Source organism: Poecilia formosa, unplaced genomic scaffold (assembly GCF_000485575.1).
Source record: "Poecilia formosa unplaced genomic scaffold, Poecilia_formosa-5.1.2 Scaffold44, whole genome shotgun sequence".
Classification (NCBI taxonomy): Eukaryota; Metazoa; Chordata; class Actinopteri; order Cyprinodontiformes; family Poeciliidae; genus Poecilia; species Poecilia formosa.
The window spans coordinates 42,053-52,139 of NW_006799983.1; the positions used below are offsets into that span (position 1 = coordinate 42,053).

The 10,087-nt window shown below is 37.8% G+C and overlaps 1 protein-coding gene across 1 annotated transcript; it reads left to right on the forward strand.

Annotated features, from left to right (window-relative positions):
• The first annotated feature begins 1,011 nt into the window (after positions 1 to 1,011).
• LOC103137814 (neuromedin-K receptor-like) lies at positions 1,012 to 8,625 on the forward strand. The gene is made up of 5 exons (XM_007551752.2): positions 1,012 to 1,638; positions 2,621 to 2,809; positions 2,952 to 3,102; positions 6,682 to 6,878; positions 6,960 to 8,625. Exons 1-5 carry the CDS (start codon positions 1,256 to 1,258, stop codon positions 7,180 to 7,182), a joined length of 1,143 nt encoding a protein of 380 aa, XP_007551814.1. The 5' UTR covers positions 1,012 to 1,255; the 3' UTR covers positions 7,183 to 8,625.
• Positions 8,626 to 10,087: the final 1,462 nt, after the last annotated feature.

Below are 10,087 nucleotides of genomic sequence, written 5' to 3' on the forward strand. Positions count from 1 at the left end.
AATTTGGGATTTTTCCTTATTTTTATTATACAACAGCAACAATAAATGTCACTAAGTTGAGAAAAAGGCACAAGAGTTCACATTGTGCATGGTAATCCTCACTCATGTGACTGACGCTTGAACTTAATCTTCTGTTTATACAAACCTCCAGCGAGGATTTTAGACGCACAAAGATGAGGAGAGCTCTCCACCTGAATTGCATGAATTGTTCATATTCTGTTCTGTCAGCCTGACCTTCTGATTCTCTTTATGCACTTTCATTATAAGCAACTACTTAAAAGTGTTCGCATGTTTACATTGTTGGTGTAAAGATGGATCTTTATGATATCCTTTCAGTCTACATTTTTCTAATGAGAATACTCAATAATTTGTAAATTTAAGTTTTGTGTCAAATAATTAAATTGAAGTTTTAATGAATCAGCAGTTTTAATCCAAGCAAACAGATTATCAGCACAGTAACACACCTTATCTGTTGTCATGGCAAAATGTGAATCGCAGAAATCACATTGTGGATGTTTTTATGTATAAATTAGATTAGAGCGCTACATGGCTCAGTAGAGCAGCTGCACCATGCATTGGTTTCAGTTCACAACACAGTAGCCCTTGGTTTGATCATTTGTTGCACGTCTTCAAAATGTTCTCCTTGCCGTCCCTCCTGTGCAACTACTAAATAAAAGCCACCAGTGCCACGAAAACCTCTTTTAAAAAATAGTTTCTCTTTTAAAAGAAACATTCCAAGACAGAATAAACCAAGGACTTTCATCATGTGCTCCATGCACCAAAAGGCCCCCCTCTACAGTGAGATTATGATTATATAACCAGCATTCATAAAACCCCACATATCTGAGCTTTGCCAAAGGATTAACAGTATCACATCCAGAGCAACCCCTAACACCTCAGATGCCTTTAGGACAGGGAATAATCGTTTTATAACCCTGGAATGAAAGCTTGCCAGCTTTTCTTTTGAAAAGAGAAACTATCAGTGAGTCACCTCTGAGACATAAACGATCTGTGTTTGGACAATGAAAACATAATGACTGGAGGATTTATTCTTAGGACTGTGTGAGGGGGCTAAGGGAGGGGAGTAATTTATGATGCGTTTCCCTCAGGTCCCACCTAAGCCCCTTTTAACTCACAACGCGTGGGGTACGCCCACTCCATTTCTGCCGCGCTGCTCTCCAAGCATCAGGACCACTCTCTCCTTCCCATCAGAGTCATTTCGGAGCAGGAGATCCCTCTGAGGACCCTCGGGGGAATGGCCCCTGAACGGGATGGCTCCAACACCACCACCACGGCCACCAGCAGAGTCTTGGCCAACCAGTTCGCGCAGCCCGCGTGGCGCATCGCGCTCTGGTCCGTGGCATACGTCACGGTGCTGGCAGTGGCCGTCTTCGGCAATTTGATCGTAATTTGGATCATTCTTGCTCACAAGCGGATGAGGACTGTCACCAACTATTTCGTACTGAACCTGGCTTTCTCTGACTTCTCCATGGCTGCCTTCAACACCCTCATCAACTTCATCTACGCGGCCCACGGTGACTGGTACTTTGGAGACGTCTACTGCAGGTTTCACAACTTCTTCCCGGTCACGGCTGTGTTTGCCAGCATCTACTCCATGGCCGCGATTGCCTTAGACAGGTGGGACAACACAAGACAATTCACAGTGTGCTTTATCCGTAGTTGATTGGACTGTGCATGTGATAACTCTGATCAAATAAAAAACGTTTTCTTTCAGTTTATTTCATCGTAAGTCACATCAATAGTATTAACGTCTTGACAGCAATAAATCACAATCTGCCTATTCTTTCCACAACTTAGTAGAGAAAAGAAGTATATCTTGTCATTTCTGTGTTTTATGTTTAGATTTGTATATTTATTCTTACGAACTAAACCAAGAAACCAAAAATTTTGTACATCGAGAAAAAATAATTTTAACTCCGATTTCTGTGAAAGTGTCTCAAACTCAGTCAGTTTGGACCAAGTTAACATCAGTTTTCTTGAGATTTAGTTTATGAGTTATTGGGGAATAACTATGTTGTTTGTGCATTTTAGTAATTGGTGATGGTAATGTTCCAAGTCATTCTGACCTGAAAAGGATGTTTTCATACGATCCTATCACTTCCTATAAATAACATTGGTAAATATTGGTTGTTTCAGTATTTCCAGGCCCTTGTTATCAATGCAGATGATTATTTTCCCTCTATCCTTCCAGTTTTAATCGTTAGCCTTATCATAAGTTACAGGCAATCCCTTGCCTAGTTTTAATAGTCTCAGCATTCTTGTTGGATATTTTCTTTGCATGATTAATGCCAATAATTTTAGAGTTCTGAAATCAGCTAACATCTTTTCTATAAACACAGGATAAGTCTCTAGTTCGTCAAGAAATCAAAAACTAATCACTGCACCATTTCAAGGTAAATATCTGAAACATCAACGCCCATGTGAAAGTAGTCCAAAGGTAAACTCTTACCTGTTTGCGTTGCTAAATTCAGGTGGCAACTTTATTTTGGACAGGCAGTGGAGGACAACCTATGTTCAGGTTTCAGAAAGTCCACTTTTAGAAGTGTTGTGCTCACTTTTGACCACAGTTCTCTTGTGTATTGTGATGTCCAACAAACAGATACATGGCCATCATCCATCCTCTGAAGCCTCGTCTGTCTGCTAAAGTCACACTAGGAGTTATCTTCTGCATCTGGACCCTCGCCGTGGCTCTTGCCTTCCCTCTCTGCTACTTCTCCACCACCAGAACTCTACCAGGGAGGACCTTCTGCTATGTGGCCTGGCCCCGCATGGTGGACGACCCCTTCATGTGAGGTCACACTCACGGCAATCATCATTATTAGAATTGCTAGGAGACTGTCAGTTTTAGCAGATCTGTCCTCCTCCCTTTTAACATGTTGTCCGTCACGTGCTCTGGGGCGTCTTGGTAATGTTTGTCTTCATTTGTCCAGGTATCACATCATAGTTACTGTCCTGGTTTATGTGCTGCCGTTAGCTGTGATGGGCATCACTTACACCGTAATTGGAGTGTCGCTGTGGGGAAGTGAGATCCCAGGAGACTCATCTGAAAACTATCATGCACAACTCCGGGCTAAAAGGAAGGTAATTTGAATATCTATCAACATAACTTTTTATAATCCTATGTGATTGTTGCTTTTTTGGCTTGTCTTGTATTGTAAACACTGAAACCATGTGGAAATCAAATATTTGATCAGAAATCAATGAGGATAGAAAAACATCTAATTATGGCTTGCACCTGTAGTTATGCACCTTTAAATTCATGTTTTGAATTGTTTTTGTTGATGTGTTACCTTAACTAACAAATACACAGGGGGATTATGAGTGGGAACTTGAAGTCCACAGGACGGCATCTGCACACTAAATCTTAAGTCAGGGCTCAGGACAAATACAAGGGGCAACTCGTAGTGTTCATAGTCAGTTACCCAACAGTGGAAATCGTAAAAAAAACAGGGCTTCCTGTGAAACATCTCTACGCCTGGGGATACGCACACACATTTAACTGTTGGCAGTTTGAAATGTAAAATTGATTTCTCACACTGTGAAAAAACAAAGAAACAAAAACCCCCGTTGATAAACAAATGTACCAAATGTTGTTGTGTAATTCTGAAGGCTGCATTGTAAGACAAATGATTAAATGTCGTTTGTCATCATCTGTCACTGAATAGTGCTGAAGCTTCTCAATAGGCTGCACAAGGATTAGGGACGCCACAGCTGGGATGATGGGAATCTATCAAGACAGCTCAGGGATTATTCCCACCAGTGAATTTCTTTGATGAACTTTAAAAATACAGCAAGGATATAATCTGGTTCTCATTCAACAGATGTTATAAGACACATCATAAAAATAGAAGGGATGAAAACAGTTTATTTTTTTATGTTCCATCTATTTTTTTTTTAAAGTTGTTGGTAGTTTATTGAGAACCTAAGTAAACTTAAAAATAAAATGCAGATTGAGCATGATAAAGAGGGAGGTGGATGTTATTGTACCTTTGGAAATAAATATTGGAGAATTAAAAGGTGGCTATACTCTTAAATGTAAAATAAATAATGCACGGAGACGTAATTCCTGCTGCTAGGCCATAGACGAGCCGGAGATTTATTACACTACCACGGATTCCTCATTACAGTTTCATCAGTTCAATCCTCAAAAATCTTCCAAAGTCTCAACAAAAAATCTCCCCGTATTCTTAACATCACCCTTTTTTATACACTTTCATCTTCACTGATGTGAGTTTGGAAAGTTTCAACCAATGGCGTTGCTACCCTTGATTTGCGTAAAGATTCTGCTGTGCCTTATACTAAGTGTGTGTTGGACGACCTTTAAAAATATTTGAGACCCCATGAACTCAACATCTGCTCCATTTCAGAATTGCTGAATAGGACAATTTATCTCAAATTGTTGTTCTTATCTGTCAACAGCCTTGCTTTCGAAGTCATTTTTTTTTGTTCCATTTGCGCTTTGCACGCAAATGGAAGGAAAGGAGTCAGGTCAGTTTGACCTAGAGAGCTGCCAAAATCCTTTCGCAAAAACAACTCCTTAAATAGTATTTCTGCTTACATAATCACAATCAGAGTCTCCAATTTTTAGTTGGTCTGAGCTGAACAATATAAGAGATTTAATGTCAAGAACATCAGCATCAGGTAAAATGCAAACATTCAAAGTCATAATCCAGGATGCATCTCCTGCCTCACTGCATTGTTCTCTATCAATCCGGCCTCTCCTCATTCCAGCTGGGGGCCTGCAGGGGCCGATGCGTCATTGCCGACCTTTCTCTGTACTCTGATGGCAACCTTTCTCCAATTGACAATGGAAATGTTTAATGAAAACTTAGCGATCGGTCAACACTCTCAAAACTTTGCATAGTTTAGTATTTGTAATTCTCCACCAACTTCTGCACAGTTTTTGAAAACCTGATATGAACTCCATGGTGCATTACAGTCGAGCCGTTCACTGGAACATTAATACTGAATCAAATCCAGAGTGATTTAAATTGATTTGATTATTATTATTATTATTATTATTATTATTATTAAGTGTCAACAAAGGGATTTGTGGAGCATTTTGTTTTTAACATAGGGTTAAAAGACAGGTAATCACTGTCAAACAGATTGACTTTTTCCATTTAAATAATTACAATTTAACACAGAAAACCACTTTAGAAGTGCCAGGTGTTGATAGATTCTGCCATTTATAAAATTCAAAAGCAGTAAATTCAACTAAAAATACCAGTTTATGGTTCAGTAGGTGATGGCTTGATGGAAACATCAGCAACCTCAAAATATCAAAACTGGCTTTAAACCTTTTTAAACTTTGTTATGAATACCCCCGTTACAATTTCTAGAACAATTGTGGCAATTTGTTCACTTTCTCAGTGGCAGCTAAGTAACAAGAATATTTTTTTTCTGCTACTAAATTTTTCTTTTTCATTTTTTTTTTTTTTTAGATTTTTTCAAAACCACATTTTAAATGCCAACATCCACCTGACGTATTGATATGTATCTGAAGGCATTGATTGTTTTAAAAGTTATTGCTGTGGATTTATCTGGGTAAAATCTAGTTAGTTGAATCTAATTGGTTTAGTTGGTCAATAATTTCTCGCTACTTTAGTCTTCAGTAAGTTTCGCTGAAGTCTCTAAGTCCGTCATGACTTCAGCCTGCAACTCTATTTCCTAAGGAAGCTTAGATCCTTTAATGTGTGCAGCAAGATGTTGGAGATGTTATACAACAGCATTGTTGCTGGTGCCATTTTCTTTGCTGTTGTGTGTTGGGGTAGCAGCATCAGTGCAGCGACTCTAAAAGACTGAATGGGGTCATCAGGAAAGCTGGCTCTGTAATGGGTCTGCAATTGGAGACCCTGGAAAATGTGGTGGAGAGGAGAACGTTGAAGAAGCTGTTGTCTATTATGGCCAACAAGCTGCACCCTCTCCATCACACAGTAGACAGACAGCGGAGCACTTTCTCACACAGACTGCTTCAGCTCCGTTGTCGCAGGGACAGATACAGGAAATCTTTCCTGCCACAGGCTATCACTTTATATAACAAATGTTAAGTTACCTTTGTACATATCTGCCCATTAATCGATATTGTACAGATTGTTTACAAAGCACTATTGAACAGACTGTACAGATCATTAATTTTCACTGTTCATACTGTACAGAATCTTACATCTTACATTTTATATTTTATGCATTTATCTTATTTTTATTTTATTTTTCATATTGTAATTTGATCTGTGTGTATGTGTATGCTGCAACTGCACAGTAATTTCCTGGTTGGGATGAATAAAGTACTTCTATCCTATTCTATTCTATTCTATTCTATTCTATTCTATTCTATTCTATTCTATTCTATTCTATGAGCAGATATCTCAAAAATATGTACCACAGTAATGTATAACAGAGTGAGGGTGACAGCAAGCACAAGAACTAGAGTCAGAAAAAGAACCTGAGCTTATATTGATGCTCATATCTGTGAATTTCTAATCTTCATCACCTTCAAAGCCCTCCATAATCTGGTCACCTCACACCTCTCTGACCTGTTCCATCTTTCAAGCCTTTTTCTTTTTGTTTGTTTTTCTTTTTTTTTTAAATAAAAAATATATCTGCTGGGTTAAAGAACACCTTCTATAATTTTCTGCCTTTTTCTGCTTCTTTATTGAGGTGGTGAAAATGATGATCATTGTGGTGGTGACGTTTGCCCTCTGCTGGTTGCCGTATCATCTCTACTTCATAGCAACCGGTCTCGATAAGCGTCTGATCAAGTGGAAGTACATTCAGCAGATTTACCTGTCAGTGCTATGGCTGGCCATGAGCTCCACCATGTATAATCCCATCATCTACTGCTGCCTCAACAGCAGGTTGGTATAAAAAAATATACACTCACAGGTACATCTAACCATCTTACAAGCACATTGAGCCAATACTTGTTTTTACTGCAGATTCAGGGCTGGCTTCAAGCAGGTCTTCCGCTGCTGTCCCTTCATCCGGATGTCCAGCTACGACGAGCTGGAGCTCCAAAGCACCAGACTTCGGCCGTGTCACCAGAGCAGCATGTGTACCCTGTCACGAGTCGACACCAGCATCCTGAGCAAAAGCAAGAGTATTTGTTCCCGAGGAAACAGGTCAAAGGGAAACTCTGAGCAGAATAATAAAGATAGCTAGACTTCATGGAACTCTCTCTCTCATTTCCTGCTCAGAATATTATGTTTACAGTGTTTTATGTATATAAGTGTTTGGTATTTTGACAACTTGTGTTATTATTATTATTTTTTTTACTTCTTGCATATCTTTCCAGACAATTAAGACTAGATTACAAGTAGATTAAGGCTGGAAAATAGTCAGTAGGATTTTGTTGCACTTTTAGTGAGGAAATCTCAAAGCAAAGTTTTCAGCAGAACCATAGGTTTGACGCCCAAATCTTAAATATGGAGAAGTAGTTACTCCACCTCATCCATTGTCCAGACGCCTTTGCTGTGAGACACACTTCCTCTGAAAACAGGAAAGTTGCACTGTTAGTGCTTTGGTTTTGCACTGATGACACACATGGGGGTTGGCAATAGACCGTCTGAGATAGCAACTTGCTAAAAGATTGACACTAATGCTGGTGTTGACAGCAAACAGAACTATATTATAATAGGTTTGTGGAACCAGTGTAAAATAAAACTCCCAAGAAGACTGGTGGTTTTGAGGATAAAGACAGAAATAATAGACAGCTCATCTTAACCACAACTCAAAGAGTCTTTGGCATCTGTTTAAAAATCTATTTTTGATTTCAAAATAAGCACTTAAAAGGTTTTCTTTAAAAGGTTTTTGTAAGTTTCCCTTCAACTTCAGTGAAGGGAAACTTACAAAAACCTAAGTATTAATGAGTCTAAACCTGGAAGGTGGATGAAGCTGATGGAGGAAGTAAGCAAAACAGACAAATTATGAATTTTATAGACAGGGTATCCTGTTCAGGTAGACTCCTTTTACGTGTTTTTTTTTTCTTTATCTTTGGAGAGGTACTGGTCTTATTTCCCCTGAGAAAAAAACTCATTGGCTTAATGAGAATTATTTTGAAATCTGCCAGGAGTATGAATAATTTTAGGCTCAACTGTATCATGTTTAGTAACACGCAGGAGTACATTTTTCACCTGCGACAACATACCAGGTGTTACTTTTACATAAATTAACAAACATTTTTGAATGATACGTAACATATTTTCACGGATTTTCATTTATTTTCGGATAAATATATATATTTTTTGCACCTGCGGTCCATTTTTTGCTGCTTGATGTCCGGTCTAATAGTTTTTATTCTTCTCAGTGAAATGTGTTGTGGAATAAAAGAAAAACTGTATTTGCTGCAAAACGCTTCAAAATTCCTAGTTCCATGTCAGTGAAAGGGAAATGTTAGTGCACTGGCGTTTCATTAAGACGTAATATTTTGTATATATGTGCTTTCCTGCGATGCACTTAAAGACAAGAGTTTCTACATGTGTAGTAAAGCCTGTTAATGGTTTGTAGAATGATTTTATTTCTGTTTGAGATATATTTCTTTACGTGTTAGACATCAGTGGTTGTTAAACCCTAAGAAAGAGCTTTGTTAATACAATTTAAACTGTTCCAGTGGTCTGTTAGGTCTCAGTTTCTTTGCACCATATCACACAGCTAAAATATTCTTGAGGTGGTTTCATAGAGATGACTCTTAGTTCACTGTTCTCTAACAGCCTCCAGAAAAGTATTATATGAGGTGAAAACGTTTCAGATTTACTGGTCTTTGGAAAATGAAACAAATAAAGCAACACTTTAGTCTGTGGAATATTTACCTTAGTTTCCAACCAAATCACAACAGATGTAGCTCACTGAGTATTTTATTACATTTGAACAATTTTACACATCATACACTCTGATGCAAACAAGACATATTTAAATCATACAAGATGTGAAATTTCACAACGTAGGAAGGGGCCAGGTCCTCAGATTGTGATCACTGTTGTAAAACATTCATGTTGGGGAAGTTTATAGATTTATGATTACTTGACAGACTGAAATCCTACAAAAGTCACTTCATGACATGCATTAGGAGGAAAGAGCATATTTCACTCAGCCAGCGTATTTCTGGCTGAGTGCTTATTTGTTCAAAAGATACGTCAAAAACAAAGTTACAGACAGAAGCACAGAAAGTAATGACAGGGTGGAGATCTCAGCTGCAGACCTGTGGAGAACAGCAGAGTGAGATGAAAGATTTATTATTTCGATTTTTTTTCTGTTTTCATAGTGACTAGTTCTCATGGGTTGACAGACTCAACTGTTTCCTTACTTTTTGAGGGATTTGAGATAGATTTGCACCTACACTGGATTTTTTTTTTTTACTAAGATTAAAAAGACACATTAAGTTTTTGACTTTTGAAATTAATGGGTTCACTCTACAACGATGGGATACCTTGTGTTGCTCTATCACATTAAATCTCAGTAAAACACACTGAAGCTGATGTGTGAAATTTCAAAATATGAAAAAGTTAAAGGAAACACATTTTAAGGTACTGTTTGTTATGCAGGAGTCTAGCTATGCTTACTTTACAACCACACTATAGCAGGTACTAACATGATTATTGCATGTAAATAGTGGATTGATTCTGAATGAAGTTGAGAACAGATTAATAAATAGTGCAATCCCAAAATAAAACAAAGTTCATGAAAAAGTAAATGCAGTTGATTGTGATTTTTTTAAAATACAAAACAAATAAAATTTCTTTCATTTGGGATAATTATGATTTCTTGTTACATAAGTATAGATGGGAGTTTGATTTTTTTTTTTTAAATAAAGGAATCTATACCTGTTAACTTCATGCCAAATGTTTTCCGATGAAAAGAGTTCATCGAGGAATCAGAGGTTTTCATATAGTTTTAATGTGAATATTTGTGACAAATGGACTTCAGTTAAATGTCGAACTTTGATGAAAACCCAAAGTGTCTTACCTTGAAAACATGACACAGTTGTGGTTGCTTTGTAGATCACGATGGCTCAAAACGACTTCTGTGTATTCTTCATCATCTTCAACGGTCTTTTTGTCTATTCTCTCCA

Coding starts and splice junctions, on each gene's coding strand:
- LOC103137814 (XM_007551752.2), top strand. CDS start 1,256: ATGGCCCCTGAACGGGATGGCTCCAACACCACCACCACGGCCACCAGC. Junction 2,810..2,951: donor ATGGTGGACGACCCCTTCAT/GTGAGGTCACAC, acceptor TCATTTGTCCAG/GTATCACATCATAGTTACTG. Junction 3,103..6,681: donor AACTCCGGGCTAAAAGGAAG/GTAATTTGAATA, acceptor TTCTTTATTGAG/GTGGTGAAAATGATGATCAT.